At 38.7% G+C, this 21,527-nt stretch overlaps 1 protein-coding gene across 2 annotated transcripts in view; it reads left to right on the top strand.

Moving 5' to 3' along the window:
- The window catches only part of LOC107585622 (protein FAM110B), a 51,708-nt gene extending 42,388 nt beyond the window's left edge, over positions 1 to 9,320 (top strand). For both annotated transcript variants that reach the window (XM_016272716.1, XM_016272724.1), the window contains exon 3: positions 6,820 to 9,320. In XM_016272716.1, the coding sequence (XP_016128202.1) occupies positions 7,148 to 8,341 (1,194 nt within the window). In that variant the 5' untranslated portion in view covers positions 6,820 to 7,147 and the 3' untranslated portion in view covers positions 8,342 to 9,320. The remainder of the gene's footprint in view (positions 1 to 6,819) is intronic.
- Positions 9,321 to 21,527: the final 12,207 nt, after the last annotated feature.

Genomic DNA, 21,527 nt, shown 5'->3' with positions numbered 1-21,527 from the left:
TTTAGTCTTTGCAACTTTACAGATCTTCTTTATGCACCAAGAGCTTGTAACACTCCAAAGAGAAAGGAAAACTTGAAATCGCATCATATGACCCCTTTAAAAAATGGCAGACGGACTAAATAAAATGCATATTCACTCTTTGACAATTGGTGGTGCTTATGAAAAAACCCCATAAATGCCCCTTTACCACAGTTACCCTGCTAAATAAAGCAACTGTCTGTCACAGAGAACAAAGGAAGTCCATTTGGATTTGGATATCTCTCTATAATGCATCCATAGGTAAGCTGTTGCACCGTGGAATAGACACGGCAACTGGTTTTGTAGCTTCTATACATCATATTATTATGTAACAAGGGCTCGGGTACATTCACACACAGACCTGCTGTGAGGGTGGGCCCGTGACAGGAGGAAAGAGCCAATGAGCTTCTCTGCCATTATCTGCTGGCTCCGTGAGTCACTAGTCCAGCCCACTGCACACAGCACACAACCAACCTCGTGCTGCTGCTGCTGGTGTGAGCAGATAACAGATGGACACCAGAATCTGTTGCTTATATAGCAGTTTATTAACACACTGACACTCTCAATATTGCTGCTCGTTCTTTTTAGCTGTGTGCCATCACAGCTAGCTGTGGCGTAATCTTATGAAACTATTGTGAACATATGAATATACCGTTGGGCCAAAAGTCTTGCTTCCTCTACGATCAAGATGCTTTACAGATAATCTCAAATCAACCTGGTTTGCATATGACAATGATAAAGGTTGTTTTTAGAAGGATATTTTTTCTTTACAAAAAGACATGGAAAGGGATAGTTCACCCAAAAATGAAAATTCTGTCATTAATTACTCACCCTCATGTCATTCCAAACCTGTAGGACCTTTGTTCATCTTCGGATGCACAAATTAAGATTTTTTTGTTCTCACTTTATTTAGATTTTCTCCATATGAATAGAATACATCATACAATTGCAGATACAATTAATTGACAACCAGAAAGGAAAACTTGAAATCGCATCATATGACCCCTTTAAAAAATGGCAGACGGACTAAATAAAATGCATATTCACTCTTTGACAATTGGTGGTGCTTATGAAAAACCCCCAGAAATGCCCCTTTACCACAACTGGTTTTGTAGCTTCTATACATCATATTATTATGTAACAAGGGCTCGGGTACATTCACACACAGACCTGCTGTGAGGGTGGGCCGGTGACAGGAGGAAAGAGCCAATGAGCTGCTCTGCCCTTATCTGCTGGCTCCGTGAGTCACTAGTCCAGCCCACTGCACACAACCAACCTCGTGCTGCTGCTGCTGCTGCTGCTGCTGGTGTGAGCAGATAACAGATGGACACCAGAATCTGTTGCTTATATAGCAGTTTATTAACACACTGACACTCTCAATATTGCTGCTCGTTCTTTTTAGCTGTGTGCCATCACAGCTAGCTGTGGCGTAATCTTATGAAACTATTGTGAACATATGAATATACCGTTGGGCCAAAAGTCTTGCTTCCTCTACGATCAAGATGCTTTACAGATAATCTCAAATCAACCTGGTTTGCATATGACAATGATAAAGGTTGTTTTTAGAAGGATATTTTTTCTTTACAAAAAGACATGGAAAGGGATAGTTCACCCAAAAATGAAAATTCTGTCATTAATTACCCTCATGTCATTCCAAACCTGTAGGACCTTTGTTCATCTTCGGATGCACAAATTAAGATTTTTTTGTTCTCACTTTATTTAGATTTTCTCCATATGAATAGAATACATCATACAATTGCAGATACAATTAATTGACAACCTATATAATTGGTTGCTATGCACATATGACTTCCATGTCTCTGGTTGATCAAGGGCCCATGTAGGAAATAGCAACAAAAGATTCAATCTGAAGAAAAGAACATCGAAAGCAATCTACATGAAATAAGAATAAGAGGAAAGATAAAATAATGTCAAAGGTATCTACAGCATACAACAGAATAACTACCATAAACCAACAAACAGAAAAAAGGAATAATAATCATAATTAAAATTATAACAACAACAACACTATAATGATAGTAAAATAAATAGCTAAATAAATAAATAAAGGGCCATAAAAAGCTTGGTCATCCAAAAACACATAGGAATAAATATCACGGGTGTAAAGAAATTATGCTAAACCCAGCCGACATATCCCTGGAATAGATTATTAATCTGTATTGAGGGAGGGGAGGAGTTACTGCCTGAGAAGGTATATACTGAGGTGTTTTTTTCCCCCTGCATAATCTAGGAATGGTCCCCAAATTCTATAGAAATTATTAGAGGATCCCTTCATTGTGTGCCTAATTTTTTCTAGTTTAATTAAATGAAAAATATCTTTAATCCATAAAGAATGAATAGGGAGTATGGGCGATTTCCAATTTAGTAAAATTAAACGTCTTGCCAGCATTTGCAAAAGCTACAAAATCTTATATTTGGGCATATCTAGAGATGTGCCAAATAAAGCTGTAACAGCCAGAGGTTTAATATGAATTTTGAGAACTTTAGATAATGTTTTAAAAATCTGGGACCAATATATGTGTAGAGATGGGCAGGACCACACATATGTGCAGTAGTTGCAGGAGCCTGGTGACAGCGGTCATATATGGGATCTACTTCAGGATATATTCTGGAAAGTCTAACTTTGGTCCAATGAGTGTGGTGAAGAATTTTACACTGAATCAAACTATGTCTGGCACAGAAGGATGAAGTATGCACATGACGTAGAATCTTAAATTAAGATATTTTTGTTGAAATCTGAGAGCTTTCTGACCCTGCAGCAACGCAACTGATACTTTCAAGGCCGAGAAAGGTAGTAAGGACATCATTAAAATTCAGCGTTAATTTTATGATTATTATGTCTATCGTGCTGAAATCATACGTTTAAACCATATTAGTTTAAACTTCTGATATAGAGTTTTTTGTGAGCACACATACAAAGCATGCACACAGAAAGTGGCTGTCACACGGCATGCAAGTAATAAACTCACATTCTCTTTCATGTCTTAATGCACTTAAACTGTCAAATACACACGAGTTTATGTTAGAAACACACATAAACACTCAGGTATGTCTGTGAAGGTGAACAGCTGGGAAAGAAATTGCATGTTTATATTAGATCTATGTGGCAGCAGCGTAATATACAGTAAATAAATCAGTAAATCCACTGCTCTCTTGTCTCCTCTGAGGCTGAGACTCTAAATAGTGTTCTGTGCTCGTCAGTGCAGCCAAAGACAGAACAGTTAGCATGCTTTGCTCGAACTTTCGCCCTGGCATTAGAACTGCTACACCATTGTCACTTGCGAAAACACAATGGGGGCGCCGTGGGTGGAAACTTGCAGATTAAGGGGCGGTAATATTACAGTAATATCCCCTTTCTACATCACGTGGGGAGCGAAATCTGAGCGGCTCTTTTTTTCCACAAGTTTGCAGAGAAAGGCTTACCAAAATAAAGTTACTGGGTTGTTCTTTTTCACATTTTCTGGGTTGGTAGATGCACCGGGGACTCGATTATAGCACTTAAACACAGAAAAATTCAGGTTTTCATGATATGTCACCTTTAAAAGATTTTAAAAATAATAATAAATAATTATTTATAAATAATTGTGTTTTTATTAATAAATAATATTATTGTATATATACATGTGACTTTTTATTATGTATAAAAAAAATATGTTAAAGAATTTTGTACATGTTTATTTTGTTATATAAAATATTTTTTAAATAAAAATTCATTTGTTTTGTCACCACAAGCAGGATCATACTGTAGCTCTCCTCACAAGAGAAATGTTACTAGAGGACGAGCCTTTAGGCAAATGTGATAAAAGGATTTTAGCTGAAATCCAATCTTCTCTTTGTTTTATACACGACTTTGTAACCCAATACACCCAGAGGGACATTAGCGCTTAATATCATCTCAGAGTAGATAAACGCAACAGACCTGCATGAGTAGTCATGTGGCCTCAAAGCAGCATTTTTTTTGGGTCAGTTTCTGTTTTAAACTGCCTAAGAATTGTTCATGTGATCATCATGTGTTTGGAGTTTAAAAAAAAAGGTTTGGCCTCTTAGACAACAAGATGGCTTTAATGATGGTGTTGCTACATTTCCAAACAGCTCAGCTGATGTAGCGTATTTTCTGTGCGCGTTTCTGAGATTTTATGACCCGAGGTGCACTGGGATGTGGCTTACTTGGTCATACAGTATAACACTGATACAGCTGAGAGCACATTGCTAACATGGGAAACGCACTCGTTTATGTGCTTTATAGTACGTTAGCTGTACATAGGAAATGGTAAAGACCTCATGAAATGACAGTTTTACATATATATTTATTTAATGAAATATTCATGTATGAATGTAATAATGTACAATAATGAATTAATACTAGTGTGTTTACTGCTAAAAGCCACAGATCTCATTATGGTCTTTTAAGGGTAGAAAGGAATATTTGTACACACTGGAGCACACACTTGACGGGTATGTTTCTGATCAGCACAGGATCACATACAGAGGTCTCCATATGTAAGGAGCCCTACATGAGTTACTGATCCTGGAGCAAATCGTTCAAATATCCGTTTTTATTTCAGCAGGCCAAACTCACAAGGATGGCGCGATGAGGTAAAGTGTTGTTCTTACATGGACGATAAGGGTGAGCGGGTGCGTTGAGAAAGCTGTGGGGATTGTCTTTGGCTCTGATAATTCAGAAGGGCTTTGGAGGGAGATGAAATGATGTGAGATGGCTCTTGGCTGGAGTCCCACAGCTGGGCTTACTCTGTTTTGGGGGAAGGGGCTACAGCGCTCAGCACAGAGGATTAAAGGAGACAGGGTTTTTTTTTTCTTTGCGGGGTCGTTTAGGGAGATCGTTACAATTATTACTCTCTGCATGACCCGTGTTTTAGACTCCTCTGTGTTCTGTAATTATGTTTAAAGAGAAAGGCCCATTGCCCATATGCTGTTTAGGCTCATAATCACTGACCCCTTCCTGAAACATATAAACATTCATTGTTGATAGTGTTATTAAAGAACTGAAAACACAGTTTTCATCACAGTCTTCTCATATTATGTCTAGCTAAATCCCAGGTGGCTGCGAAGTTGTTTGCTGCAAAATGGGTTAGTTTAGAATGTAACATTTTTTTAAGATTACACGAGAGCAATGCTTTTATGCTATCACTCTCTCTGACTGGAACATATAATTCACATGCATTTACTAGTAGAAGTTGTTTTATATGTGTATGTCTGTGTTTGTGTTTTTTCAACCGCAATATTCTGTCTTAAACGCATGTTAAGCTTTATTAATCTGTGTCATGCTGTCGATTGGAACGAAAAATAAATGTGCCTTTAAAACACATACAGAATGTATATACAGTACAGATTGCCCATTAGAATATTATTGTAATCACATAAGTTTAAGTGTGCTTTTCTAAATAATTTTCTGTGCGAGTCAACAGCATGCCACAGATGAAGTGTAACTTAAGCAGAATTGTTCTTTTAAAGGCCATCTTATTCTGTTTTCTCTACTTCTTCCTTTGAGATTTTTAAACTTTACAAAGCCTGTATGGCTCTATCTATCCCAAAAGTGACTCTGGGGATGTTTTAAGTGCTTGGGCGGGGGGGAAAAAAAGAAAAAAAATAGTACTTTTGTGTCCAGTGAGGTTCACTTGCTAATGGGAGTTTTTGTAATTAAATTATGTGATATTTCTGCAAAGCTGATTGCTATACAACAATAAAATCCCTAGTGAGCCAGAAATCAGATATGGGTATCATTGTAAGATAATGTTTCACACAGGTTTGACATTAACTAATGACATACACTGTCATGTCATGATAACATTCTGGACTGCCTGACAAAAATATGACTGGAATTTTTGAAATAATAGACCATTTATTACAGTCAAGCTATATAAGAAATACCCTAGGCTTGTGATGACTTAAAATAAAATGGGCCTGAGCACAAAGAAGAGACTATTTTTTTGCTGCCTCAGTAATGGCTGTGCTGATGTGTATTTCTTTTATTCATCTCTACAGTTCTTAGATTGAATCAGAAGATTGTCACATACTATTGTGCCATAAAATGCTTTGTCATAGCAATTTCCAGAACTATTGTGGCCACCACCAACACTCTCGTCCAAGAACCTCTGTAATTACTTTTATTTATGAGACCAGGAAAGTTTTCCACCATTTTATGTTTCCTTCTCTCTTCTATGTATTTTTTTTCTTGTCCCCCTGTAAACAGCCTCAGGGTTTTGGCAAGAACATGAGCCCTGATCATACATCTGTATTTCTCTGGCTGCAAAAAGAAAACTTGCGCGCACACACACACAAATTGCTGAATCATTGTTTGTTTGCATTGTATGAGAATAATTTGCCTGTTTTTACTTATACAAGAATATATAAATGTCATTTTGATATGAAATAATTATAAGCAATAAATAAGAAAGCTGGGTAATCAAATTCGCTTTTGCTTTATTGGATGATTATTCAGATAAACAATGGTAATATATCAAATAAAGGATTTTCATCGAAGGATAACCGCTAGATAAATTGCAGTTATACATATGGGACCACTGTGCACTAGCCTACATAAATATTCCTTGATTAAAGTATTAGATTGTCTCACCCACACTCACCACCACCAACCAAATTATATTAATTCCACTGATATTGAGGTGTGCACGTGTTTCCATTAGTTGTTTTCTAGTGCTTCATCGGCCAACAGCACGCCAGAGTCGTAGCTCTTCCTGTTGTTGCTAGGAATGTGATGTCACCTGCTCCCTTAACAGGGTTGGTCCTTGTGTGTTTCAGATTCTCAGCCTTGGCCAGGAACAAAGGAGCAGCGACAAGGCTTTTCCCCACAATCCTCTGGTGCTCCCTCCCAGCTGGCCGAGCCTGACGGGTGAGCTGACACTGACTGGAGCGGAGTGCTCTCTTTTTTTCCGCCGTGCGGTGTCTGGCTGCGTGGAGGAAGTGGAGGCTAATTAATGAGCTGTGAGTATGAGGCCTCACTGCTGACAGCCAGTGGAGACAGGATTAATAGTCCGGTCATCTGGCTTGATGTGTGTGCCTCCAGACTGCCCCTTGACGAGAGTCCACTGCGGAATCCACCACGGCGGCCGCCGAGAGACCAGCAGAGATGCCCACCGAGACGCTACAGGCAGATAGCAAGCCCGCCGGTCAAGGTGGGGCCTTTGCCTCTGCTGTCCCACTCCGCATCCTCAACAAGGGGCCCGACTACTTCCGCCGGCAGACCGAACCTAACCCAAAGCGGTTGAGCGCCGTGGAGCGGCTCGAGGCCGACAAAGCCAAGTACGTGAAGAGCCAGGAGGTCATCAATGCTAAGCAGGAACCCATCAAGCCACAGGTACTTGCCAAGCCCCCCGTCTGCCCGGTTCCCGTCAAGAGAAGTGGCGGTGTGGGATCTGGCTTGAAAGCCTCCAACAACAACGCCAAGTCGGACACTTGCGCAACCACCACCAAACGGGAGAATCTCAACTTGGAGATCCTGAAGAACATCTTGAACAGCTCCTCCTCATCCGAGGGGCCTGCCAAAGGGACGTCGCACAAAGTCGGGGCACGTAGCTGGGCGCCGCATCGCTCGTCCGAGCTGTCGGAAACTGGATGTCGCTCGTTTGCCGACTCGCTCAAGGTACCGACTTCCACGCAAGGTCGACACAGTCCACAGGGAGGCAACTTAAACCTGAGTCGCAGGCTGCTGGAGGAGAGGTCGTGCGAGGCCGATGGCGAGCGCTCGCCGCTACATGCCTCCCACAGCTCCTCAGACATTCGCCGGATTTGCAATGGCAAGCCACTGAGAGCGGCCCGCAGCAGCAGCTCTTCCGCACCACCACTGCCGCCCAAGCCTAGCGCTAAGGCCTTGGCTGCATGTGACAATGCTCCCTGCTCCTCTGAAAGAGAGACACTATCTAGCACTGCTACGGAGCTGGAGTTGGGCAGTTCTGTGGCCCGCAGGCCCTCTCTGCACCGCTCCAAGTCAGACCTGAGCGACCGCTACGCTCGGGCTGGTGCAGACGTGGAGCGCTTCTTCAACTATTGTGGGCTGGATCCCGAGGAGCTGGAGAGCGTAGGTGTGGAAAGCTTCGCCCGAGCGAACTCTGACATTGTGTCACTCAACTTCCGTAGTGCCAGCATGATCAGCTCAGACTGTGAGCAGTCGCGGCATAGCAACGACGACCTGACCGATGAAGAAGACGATGCTGGGGAGCGCGTTCCCTATGGTATTTCCGCTGTTGAACGGAACGCCAGGGTCATTAAGTGGCTCTACAGCATCAAGCAGGCGCGGGAGTCTCAGAAAGTCTCCCATGTCTAAAAGAGGGAGCAGACCTCCCCAACCTGGTCTGGACTTGGTACCTGCTTATTTTTGCAATCCATGCACTGTCTTTGAAATCTCGAAAGATTACATGGCAAAGCATTTTGAGTTGACGGCACATTTTAATCGCTTTTTGCATTCCGTGTTCGCTGTCTTCTGAATCTGCATGACTCCTTAGACGCTCAGCCTCTTTGCGGCCTCAAGGTAATGCAGCTTATGTAGGAGCCTCTTTAAAGATGGCTGCGTCATTGCCATCTCTGTGCAGAGAACAACTCATATTTCCTTTTTTTTCTTTTGTTCTTTCTGCCTCTGTCTGTCAGATGTTTTGATTCTTATTTCACTTGGGCGCACTGAGCCAGGAAGCCATATCGGTATGAATGCAGAGCTGCAGTGTTTAGACTTCTTTTGATCCTCTCTTTCTGTCACTTTTTTTTTACTTGTTCTTATGATGGATATGAGCTGTATGTATATAAACCTCTGTGAATAGACGCAGCAGAAGCATGTTTTAGTCTATTCTCGAGATCTCCCCCACCCGACTTCTCTCGGTCAGCCTTGCACTGGTCATATTGTTCCAGCAGTATCATGACACCATTCAGCTTCATGTGGTTTGTTTTCACTTTGTCTGTCATCCATAAAGTTCCTGTTTGGCGGTTGATTATTTTTGTGGTACTATTGTTTCGAAAGGTGTAAATGCTGTAAGAATATGTATATAATTTTCAGAGTTGTCGGAAAAGCATTGTGTGATGATGAGTATGCTATGTTCCTACATAGCTCCTTGTCTGTTTGTTCCCTCTCTGGGCTTGCATTGCGAGGCTGTGTGAGACATTGTCCATGAACAAATCTGTATGACACTGTTGTTGCAATGACATATGTTCGGTATATTGAAGTTTGAGCTGTTACTTAAAAATTTCATCAAGATGTTTGTTCACATTTAGTTCTTTTTCATTTCAATAAATGGCTGATTTTGCCAACTTTTGCCATCAACCTCAAATGTTTGAATGCATTTTTCTGTTATTTATATATTTGATTCATGCATATGATTTTCTTTTCTTAAAAAGAAATATCAAAATATTTTTTTTGTGCGTTTTTCTCTGAAAAAAATAAGTCAGACCAGTTTGATATGATATCAGGGAGAGTAAATGATGACAAAAAAATAAAAAATCCACACACTTTCCTTTTAAGCAGTCATAGAGTAATTTTTCAACCGGCTCACACAGTGGGTAGATAGTGGTGGAAGAATAACAAAGGCCAGTCATGTGATTCTCCTTTTGCTGACCCTGAGAAAACAACTGTCAAGTCTTATATGCTCACGATTTGCGCATAGGCAAGATCTTCCCTGTTTTGAAACCCTATTTCGCTCTCTCATTGTAGCCCTTGTCTCTTTATAGAGCATGGCTGTCCGCAGGAGGGTAGGTATCTTTAATTTAGTCATCTGTGCTGCCTGCTTTCTCAGGGCAAGAGGAAATGATCTAATTCATCACAAATGTTTAGAAAGGCCAGACCACTGCACTAGAGGCCCCCTCGCTCCCTAGAGCACCTCCCATAAACAAGCACAAGGGATCTACAGGTCACAACCTGGAACACTTATGTGAAACCTTGTGTTTTCACCCACTTTTCTCTGCATTTTAGAAAAAAGACCTTCAGCTTGATGCTTTTGAAAACACTAAATTGGGCTTTGTGGTGCTTGCTAAGGCAAGTCTCAGTATAACTACATGCTCATTAAACTTTGGTGCTTAACTAGTCAATTGTTTGTTTGTGAATGATACCTCAAATCGTGTGGGTTGAAGGATTAGTTCACCTCCAGAATAAAAATGTCCTGATAAATTACTCAGCCCCATGTCATTCAAGATGTTCATTATCTTTCTTCAGTCGAAAAGAAATTAAGGTTTTGAGGAAAACATTCCAGGATTTTTCTCCATATAGTGGACTTCAATGGGGACCAATGGGTTGAAGGTCCAAATTGCAGTTTCATTGCAGTTTCAAAGGGCTCTACACGATCCCAGCTGAGGAATAAGGCTCTTATCTAGCAAAACAATCAGTAATTAAAAAAAAAAAAATGTATATACTTTTTAACCACAAATTCTCACCTTGCCCTAGCTCGATGTTGGACGATTTTGAAGTTGGAGGAGAAATGAGATGGAGTTTTTCACACTACCCTACCTTTTTGAACTGAAATATACAAACGAAGAACTAACCATGAGTGACCTTTCCAACATGAATACGTAATGCGTGAAGTCATGGACGTGCATCACAGAGCTAGTGCAAGACAAACATTTGTGGTTAAAAAAGTATATATATTTGTATTTTTTCAAAATGATCGATCGTTTCACTAGTTAAGACTCTTATTCCGTATGGAGCCCTTTGAAGCTGCTGCACTGAAACTGCATTTTTGACCTTGAAATCGTTGGCCACCATTGAAGTCCACTATATGGGAAAAATCCTGGAATGTTTTCCTCAAAAACCTTAATTTCTTTTCGATTGAAGAAAGCAATGACATGGGGGTGAGTAAAATATCAGAATAAATATTTTTATTCTGGAAGTGAACTAATCCTTTAATGAAAGGTGGTTTTGCTTTTATGTATCTAAGCAATTGGACTAATAATTTTAGCCTGGTGGACAATGTAATGGGCGTAAAGAAGAATATTGTGGACTCTTTACTTTTTCTTGAATTTGCCATTTTCCACACAGAACCACCCTAGCGACCACATAGAACTGCACTAAGGGTGTTTTCACACATGGCCTGTTGTTTCGGAACCTGGCGCGTTTCCCCCCTTAGCACGGTTCGTTTGGGCATATGTGAACACGGCAATCGCACTCGGATCCGCGCCAAAACAATCAGTCCGAGATCGCCTGAACGAGGTGGTCTCGGCTCGATTGAAAACGAACTCTGGAGCGGTTCGGTTGTAGTGAGAAAGCAATCTGATCCAACGGACCAACGAACCAGGCTATATCACAATGTATAATGGGTAATTACGTAAGTTCCGTGAAAAGCATTAGCTTTGTTGTTTTGCTAATACCTCAAAATGAACCTGTGAATGTCTGTGGGAGAGCACGTCTTTGCCATTCAAAAATTAAAGCGCACTTTTTTGTTTTATAATGCCGTCTTATTGCTCTTCTTTGTAGTATGTGCATTTTAAAAATGTTTTCCCAATCAATCCTGGACTCCTGCTCAAAATGATAAATTATTATTAACGACAGCTACAAAAAACCCAACAATAAGCCCGCAAAGCTGTATTGTTCCATTCTGACAGATGACAGCTGTGACAGCTCAGTGGAATCCCGGAAAATAAACCGTGGAACTTTGACCAATGAGAGAACAGTTTACTCACGCGTGACTTGTATTAACAAATTTGGTCCGTTTAGAAACTTTGCCGTGTGAAAGCGAACCGCACCAAGAATAAAAAGCAACATTGTAATAATTTGAATCCCTGTTTCGGAACAAAGCAATCGATCTACAGGTGTGAAAACACCCTAAAATACACTCTGAGTGACATTACACAGGTTATACTGTTATACTGAACAGCTATTAGAATAAGGAATATCTAAGCCACAAAATGGCTGCCGACTCCTGTTGTTTTGAAATTGAATGTTGTTTTAGGGTAATTATAAATTACTTGTAATAGCATTTGAGTGCCTGTTAAACAATATTTACACAATGCACGCTCTCTTGTCTACTCCCCTTCCCCCCAGAAAAAGTGTGTAATGTAGGATTAGCGAATCCTCCCTCTGGCTTTGCATGACATGAAGATAATTTCTCAGTAGATGTAATGACTAATGGGGATTTATCTGTTCATGTGAGGAAAACACAAGACTGTTGAACTGTGACGGGGGGAAAAAAAGCCTTACTTTCCCTGTCAGGACCTGGATTGAAACAAAATGGCACCCCGGGCAAAACCAAGACTCTATAAAAATGAGGTGGTAAATTGAATTTTCCATTTTGTTTCCTGAAGTTACACTAATAACATCAGACCCCCTCATGATCCCCTTCATTAATTTCCATCTAGCATGCCTGACAAAAGAGGCATTGATGAATGCCCTTTCTATAGCCCCCCCCCTCTCTCTCTCTCTCTCTCTCTCTCTCACTTTCCCTGGCAGGAGCGGAGCAGAACATTAAGCAATGAAAGTAAGCCATGTTTGAGCTGTCTCTCTCTCCGCTGGAGGGATGCTGCGACATGGTTGTTGGGGTTCATTGGCTGTCATCATTCCCCCTGCACGCCTCGCTCGGCAACACAAAGGCTGCAAGTTTCTTCATCCCTTTGACTCATGCTTTTCTAATGCAGCTGTTTAAGCCCAACGCTTACAGCTGTGAGCTAACATGACATTTACCACCGATTCCCACTCAGCGGCTCTCTCAGGCCAGAGGCTCACAGTGATCATGCGGTGCCATAACAGGCTGAGTGTGGCCTTGTTGTCCCTGTTTGTTTTGTCTGTGACGCTGCAGCATTAATAAACAGAGATTGCTTCAACTCTACACATTACATCAATATTGAAATGAAGAGCACATGCCCCTCAGATTTCCAAACCAAGTGATTTTTCAGTGTAACTAAAAAAGTTTATTTTAAATGAAGTTGCTTGATTATTGTAGGCTAAAAAATTGAAATGCATGCTGATCTGTTGTTTTGCTTTGTTCACCCTAGTAAAAAAGTTATATATTTAAAATACATTTATTTCATAGTTCAAATCTATTAACATATTTACTGATTGTAATATTTCGTTTGAGACTTAGTGATATACAAATTTTAATGTAACTTTATTTGGAGTACTTGCACTACACAATGCACATTTCTTAATACTAAGCCTAAAATGTGTTTTAATGTCACTATTTATGAAGATTTTATGATCTTTGAATAATACCGGCCTTCAAATGCAAGGTATACCTGAAGTATACTTGCAATAGTTCCACTTTAGCACAATCAAATACACTACAGTATATGTTTAGTTGGACTTCAGCACTACTTCTGCACAATTAAAGTGCATTAAGCACAAAATTAGTTGTTCCAATTTAGAAGACTTTAAGTATACCAGTTCGGTTTACTAAAAGTACAATTGCAGGGTTTTTTTTTTTTATCAAATACATAGATATGTAAATGTATTTGTAGTATACTTAGCATAAAATAAATGTATTTCAAATATGTTTTAGTATATTTATTTTTCTCTAGGGCAGTAAATAAAAAATATTTTTATTGTACCAAGCAAATAATATAATATAAAAGACTGATATAATGCTGTAATTCTGCTAAATGGCCCGATCTTTATGCAGTCTCTATGTTTTATGTGTACATTATCACAAAGATCATGAAAATAGCAGGACCAAAACCCAGTGATAAGGTAAGAATGCAGGAAATAAATGTGATACTATAACACATTACACATTGTAATGTTTTCCTAATAAAGTATCTTTAAATGAATGAGTGCCAAATGTACAATTATTACTCTATTTATTTCCATAATTTTTGCACATTCAGATTTCTTCAAATGAATCTCGATCAGCTTTTAAATGTTTGATTATGTTTAAATGTCACATCATGGTGGTTCAGGGCTTAATTTAGTAGGACTTCATGTTTCTGCTACTTTTGATTTTAGTCAGGTCATACCTTCAAGTATTTGAACAATACGAGCAACCCGTCGGAGCGAAATATCATTAGAAAGCATGTGAGGACCCATCGTTAAAATTCCAGTAGGTTGGTAAAAGCTTTGTCAACAACCTGCATTCACTTGTGTTCAGTCAGGAGAGTAAGAGGGATCTGTGTGCAATGAATGCTCCTGAAATTGAAATTCAAATGGTAGCCCACAGCTAACCAGCATCAGCTGCTCTAAGATTCCTCTCTAACCTCACATTACTGAAGACGCATGATGAAAGAAGGTAAAAACCTGAATTATGAAACTTAAATTAGGCCGTGTAGATTATTATATCTTTTAAAGCAGTGCATTATAAGTATATTTCATCACGTGTTCGATTTATGGAAGCATGACTTCTAACATCTATAGTAGATTGTTTTAATACCTTTCCCTCAACTACACATATGACCAACAACCAGAATCACCTGACTGAAGGGTTTTCCATTTCTGAAAATCTTTAATGGGTATTTATCAAAGGGATATTTTTTTTCAGTGACCTTAAATGGAACAGAAACATTTCACGAACTAAGATTTTAAATATCGATAAGAAATTTCTGCATATAAATTGATTAGTTTAACATACACACTTCAGGGACACAATGCACAAGTAGGCTTGTGGTCACGCAGTGTTGCCAACTAATTTAAGTTTTTTAAATTATTACAATTTAAGTTTTTTAAATTATTATTATTAGCTAGTAAACAAGTAAAACGACAGATTCTGAACAATTACACTTTTAAGCAGTATATTGGTAGTTAGTTAGTATGCTACACTCTAAGAAAAGTCTGTAAAAAGTAGTGCACAATCTACTATGTTAATATGAAGGAATTTTCTGTATTGATTTTTCCACAGGTTATTTTTTTACCTGGATTTTTAATTACGCATTTTCGGGTTACAACGGATAATGTCCTGGCAAATGACTAGCACCTTTTCCATTTTTCAACATATTTTTAATTTTTCACACGAAAAATATGTAGAAAAATGGAAAAGGTGGCGAAAAAATGGAAAAACAACCTGCGAAACAACCTTGTTGATGAGTTAGTAACTAATCGCAGGTACAAGCTACTAACAAAGTTTATCATAAATGAACAATAACAGAATTCAATTCTGAAATTATTATTATTACTACTATTAAATTAAACAATCACAAATAGCAGCTAACTTAATTCCTGTGATGTGTGTACTGCTAAGCATCTTTGGATTTTCTCTTCTTGTCATTTAAATGGTAAATCGTGCCTTTTTATTGTTTGAGTCACTTAGCAAAAGTTGCTAAAAGTTGCCAAATTAATTTTAAAAATAGCTAAATATGTTGCTATGTGCTTTTGGAAGAAAAAGTTGCTAGGGTAGTCTGAAAAGTTGCTAAATTTAGCAACAAAATTGCTAAGTTGGCAACACTGCAGTCACGCAGGTCTATAATTGACCTAGAAAGCTTTCATTTCAGTTCTCAGTTCTATATCAAACCTTAATCTTACCGAAATCTTATCTGGATCGATCCTTATCGGTTTGTAGTGATATTCAAATATGTTCCTCACATTCAGATTTATTTTACTATAAATAGTGCATGTGTGGTGCAAAAATCTTACATTATTGTATACAATTGTTCAAAAACAAACTATATTGTGGTTCATTCTCGGTGCTCGATGTCAGACGACAACAGTCATTCCAGACCAGCCTGAACAAGAACTACTTCATGACAAACAGAGACTGTTCCCTAGTGGTGAGTTCTGCTTTCTACATTGGTAAGAATATACATAGAAACACTTTTTTAAATCTAATTTCACTTTACTAAATGCCAGTGTTTTTATACGGTGCTTAATATTTTAAAACGTGCTCACTTCTGAACTAGAACAAAATGCCAAACTAGTTCAACAGTTTGACAGGCCATTCAAATCTCTACACACTGGGCCTAAAGGGGGCAGCGTGTACACACAGAAGATCCTAATGTAAAGACACAAGATGTAGATGTTTTGGCTGTTCACAAAAGAATACTAGCTTATTGGAAACATAAAGTATTAAAGTGTGTAAAACAGAGTGCATTATATAATAATAAGTGCAGTCAAATGACTTCATCATAGTGTTTAATACAGCATGTGGTATGACTGCTAGAATTTTTAATTTAAGAATATTTGATTTGAATTCTGGTTCATTTGTAATGTTGGAAATATTGCACTACTGGATAAAGTATAGCACTTAGTGTGCTTTATTGTATATGACATAGGCTATTCTATGCATCCACTAAAAAAAATTAATAAATTGTAAATAAAGTTTATTGGAGTATGTTTTACAAGAAAATACTATTTCAGTCTTTCTATTTTTAAATTAAATGTTTAATTCATATTTCATGTTGCTTGCTGTAATTATAGCAATTTTACATAATTTTCTTTCCCGCATACAGAATACTGAATGCTTACTGAAACAGCACTGCCTTTTAGCCCAAATAATACTTAAAGGGGTCATATGATGCTGTTAAAAAGAACATTATGGTGTAATGAAATGTGTTTATGCGGTTTAAGGTTCAAAAAGCACATTATTTTCCACATACTGTACATTATTGTTTCTCCTCTATGCCCCGTCTTTCTGAAACGCATCGATTTTTACAAAGCTCATCGGTCTGAAAAGCGAGGTGTGTTGTGATTGGCCAGCTATCCAGTGCGTTGTGATTGGCCGAATACCTCAAGCGTGTGATGGAAATGTTACGCCCCTACCATACTGTGATGCCCTGTCCGGCCGGAGCGACGAGACAAAAACATTAAAACCCATTATAAACGAGGCATTCGTTGCATCCAGTGGGGACATAATTATGGATTATAATGACTTATCTTTTTACGCGTTGCGTTGCGTCGCATTGCGCCGCGTAAACATAAAACCATGTCTGCGTTTGTGATCGGAGAAATTACAAACATCAAGCCCTACTCTACACTGCCCAAAAAACTTGCTTTAAATATATAAAATATAAAATATAAAAACTCTTTAAATATAAAAAATTAACTTACAGTCTTTGAGTCAAAACAGCCGGCATTGTAGTCTACTCTACCAGGATCAGGAAACAGTCCTCCATAAAATGTGCTGCACACAAATTAATATTTGGGTTGAAGTGTTCTGGAACAGTGTTGTAAATACAACTTAACTGCTGATTTCTAGTCGTGTCCATTTTTGGAAAGCCAAACAAAGTAGTTTCGCTTTCACAACGAAACATACCACGTCACACACGGCGGCCTAGAGTGAGCAGAGTGCGCTGGACTCCGCTTCGTCCACGGTGAAAGCCGATCCGGCGATCCACAGCGCAAAGTTGTAGTATTTCCTCAGCGACCAGCACGGATCAGCTCCAGACATGACGAAGCAGATATCATCCTCTTTTGGAAGGCCAAACAAAGTAGTTTCGCTTTCACAACGAAACACACAGTGCCTTCACAACATGGCGGCGGCAACCACAATACTACAGCGAGAATAAAAGTTACGCCTTCTTTCTTTGCGTGAACATTTGGGCGGCGTTATGCAAATCTTCCCACATAGTGACGTAGGTATGTGGGGTCGTGTTAGAACAAGCCGTTTTAAGTAGGCGTGGCTGACTCTTAACTTTTATAAAGAATATCTCTTTGGATTTGAGACTTTAGTCTTTGCAACTTTACAGATCTTCTTTATGCACCAAGAGCTTGTAACACTCCAAAGAGAAAGGAAAAATGTAAATCGCATCATATGACCCCTTTAAGATAACCAGCATCGCCCAGATATGATAATGACAGTGAAAGTGGTGTTGCTTTGATCTGCCTTTCAAAAAAATGTAAAACTTTGTTAGAGTTATAGGACAGAGTTTTTCACATTTGTAATTGTTGATATAATTGTCAACCTGAGTTCATAAACTGCACTGAAAAAAAAACTTTAAAACTCAGTCAGATTGTATTTGTGATCTACACAACAAAAATGTATTTCTTTTCTGAACTTGTTGTCTTTGCTTTCGATTTTCCTAATTTTGTGAAGTGCAATTTAGAGATTGCACAATTCTCTAAAATGTGCAATCTACAGGATTAAATTATGTAGATGAATGTAAACCAATCATGTACCTGAAAATGATTTTTGCTATCGACACTACTGAAACTGTCATTCCCAGCATGGGAATTTAATCAGAAGACTAAAAATGTTGAAATGAATATTATTTTATGTGTTGAGCAAGATTAGAAGAGAGGGAGACTTGATAGCGTTCAATGTTTAGTTTGAGTTTGGAACCTTTTCAGTTACACCTGAGCTTTTACGTAAGAGAAACGTTTAGTTGTTTTACCCAAGTAGCATTTATTATTTACCATGCTAATTTCATATTTAAAATGCTATTGCTTGCTAACAGTTTGTTAGCTAGTTAATCCTATCAGGGAACCATAAAAAACAGGTTGCCTTTATTTTTATAGTGTTTTATGCAATACAGATTCAAAGCAGTAATCAGACTATTAAACAGTAAAGTAACAGAATCAATAGTGCAAACTAAAAATAGTGTAATTTATTCAGCTTCAGTCAGTTCAGTGTTGGTTCAAGTTCAGTTCAGTTCAGTAAGTGTGTAAAGTTCATTCATTATGAAAGCAGTTCTGTTCAGCTCTAAGCAGCTCTACTGAAGACAGCACTGTCATTATTCAGTTCAATGTTGATTCAGCTCAAAATCACCACTTCATTCACATACTTCACAAAATCATTGTTCAAATTACACGAATTGGATTAACATGGAATCGATGTACGTGGCTACATACAGTAGATCATGTAAATCCAACACACTTTTTTCCAGTGTTGTGTTTATACCACAATTTCATGACTGAAAAAGTAGTTTAGCCATTTATCATACAGTAACCATTATGTTGAGCTGAGAAACTGACATTAGTCTTTTTTAAATCTCTGACCAAAAATATTTCTGTATCCACCAAAGTTAGCACAGACCTACAGGCTGTTCTGCTTAGAGTTACTGACTTGCAGTTCAAATTGGACTAATTTCCTTGAGCTTTCAGACTACTCATTCTATCAGTCTACCAATCCAAAAACATTTAAACATCTGCCTAGCAACCTCCTAGCAAAGTCTAAATGCCATCAAACTTTGCTTATGTCTTCATATGGCCCAAGTATTCACAATACACAATGCTTATAACCTTCCAACTTCAACTCTCTTTGCAAACTTCCAAAGTATTAGAAGTACAAGACAGTTTAAATAACCTTCACACTTCAAACAAACTTTCATATAAGGCTTTGTCAAGACAACATCAAAGTTAGCCTTGACAGACTTTCTTTTCTTGCTTATCTTCAAGATTGTTCTGCTAGGAGCAGATAAAATGGCACATTGTTCCCACATTAGGCAAATCTGCTCCTACAAGAGCACACACTGAAACACATCTCGTCCATTTAGCATCGAGTGCTAGAGCAGACGTTGTGTTCTCCTGAGGGACTTGGCTTTCTTGAAAGGCAGGGTATTTGAAAATACATGAGGGACAGTTGGATGACAGTCAGCAAACTGTGTGGACGGATTGAGGAGAGACTGAAACTAATTACACTGAAAAGGAAGTCATTCAGAGACTCTTGTGCATCATAAAACCAGGTGAGTTCAGGACAAGACTCATCAGTAACGATGAAATGACAGTAGCCAAGCATAGAATAGTGTCATAGAGTCACATCAGAATAAGGAAAGCAGCACTACATGCATCAGACAGCTTAACAATTACTGTATATAGGTCAACAGAAATGAAATACAGGGCTGCAAAAGGACTGGTCACTTTTTTATGTTTTAAGTTCAGATAGGGATGTGGTTCATGCTCTAGTTTAAGTGTGCAGGTGACCTGAGATCAAATCAAATCAAGTCATTTTCCAGTATCACAAATGTAACAAAAGAACAAAATTTCTTTCTCATCAGTCATTTTATCTGTTTATATTTTAAAAGAATAGTTCACTCAGAAATGTCAATTCTATTAGCATTTACTCACCCTAATGTCAAACCTATATGGCGTTCCTCTGTGAAACACCTGACCTCACAGATGTTCACTTAAAAAAAAACATTCAAAATATGTTCTTTTGTGTTTCACAGAAGAAAGAAAGTCACAAGATTAAATGATGATAGAATTTTCAATTTTGGACGAACTATTCTTAATTTTTTTTTTGTCTGTTCTTTAAATAATTGGTTTATTTTCTTTCTTCAGTGCTATTACTTTTACCATATAAATTAGTTTTAGATTAATTAAATAAATGATTACAGTAAATTATACATTTCACCCATTTTAAATTCAATTGTTGGGCTTAAATTCAAATTATTCAGCATGTTGTGTTTTATTTATTTATTTATTTTTGCACAGCGTATTTACCCATTAACGCTACTGTAGCGAAACTCAATAAGTCTTTTATCATCTTCCATTCATTATTTTGTCTGACTTGTGTCATAACTTGTGTTGTCTAATATTAATATGGCTTGTTTGATAAACATATCTTTCTATCTTTTTTTGAAGGGGTCATATGATGCTGCTAAAAAGAACATTATTTTGTGTATTTGGTGTAATTAAATGTTTATGCGATTTAAAGTTCAAAAAACATTATTTTCCACATACTGTACATTATTGTTTCTCCTTTATGCCCCGCCTTTTTGAAACGCGTAGATTTTTACAAAGCTCATCGGTCTGAAAAAGCGAGGTTTGCTCTGATTGGCCAGCTATCCAGTGCATTGTGTTTGGCCTAATACCTCAAGCTTGTGACGGAAATGTTACGCCCCTCACCATACTGTTGATGCAGTGTCCCGTCCGGAGTGACGAAACAAAAAACATGAAAACCCATATAAACGAGGCATTTGTTGCATCCAGTGGGGACATAATTACTTATTATAATGACTTATACTGTCTTTTTACGCATTGCGTTGCATCGCACGGCATAAACATAAAACCATGTCTGCATTTGTGATCGGAGAAATGACAAACAACAAGCACTACTCTACACTGCCCAAAACTCGCATTTGAATCATCAGTGGCAAATACTTTAAATGAAATACTCTACCAGGATCAGGAAACAGTCCTCCATAAAATGTGCTGCACACATCTGGATATTTGGGTTAAACTGTTCTGGAACAGTGTTGTAAATACAACTTAACCACTGATTTGTAGTCGTGTCCTCTTTTGGAAGACCAAACAAAGTAGTTTCACTTTCACAACGAAACACACGGCGGCCTAGCGTGAGCTGAGGCCGGGCTAGAGTGAGCAGAGGCACAGGCTTGAGAACGGCGCGGCCGGCGGATTCGAGGAAGGAGCAGCAACCACATGTGACGACCCCGGACTGGACTCCGCTTCGTCCACGGTGAAAGCCAATCCGGCGATCCACAGCACTAAGTTGATGCATTTCCTCAGCGACCAGCACAGATCAGCTCCAAGCGTGACGAAGTGGATCCACAGCTCTTCACGACATGGCGACGGCAACAATACTACAGCGAGAATAAAAGTTACGCCGCCTTTCTTTGCGTGAACATTTGGGCGGCGTTATGCAAATCTTCCCACATAGTGACGTAGACATGTGGGGGCGTGTTAGAACGAACCGTTTTAGGTAGGCGTGATTAACTCTTAACTTTTA

This window comes from Sinocyclocheilus grahami, unplaced genomic scaffold, assembly GCF_001515645.1.
Source record: "Sinocyclocheilus grahami isolate Dianchi unplaced genomic scaffold, SAMN03320097.WGS_v1.1 scaffold5.1, whole genome shotgun sequence".
Classification (NCBI taxonomy): domain Eukaryota; kingdom Metazoa; phylum Chordata; class Actinopteri; order Cypriniformes; family Cyprinidae; genus Sinocyclocheilus; species Sinocyclocheilus grahami.
This window is presented reverse-complemented; position numbering and strand designations above follow the sequence as displayed.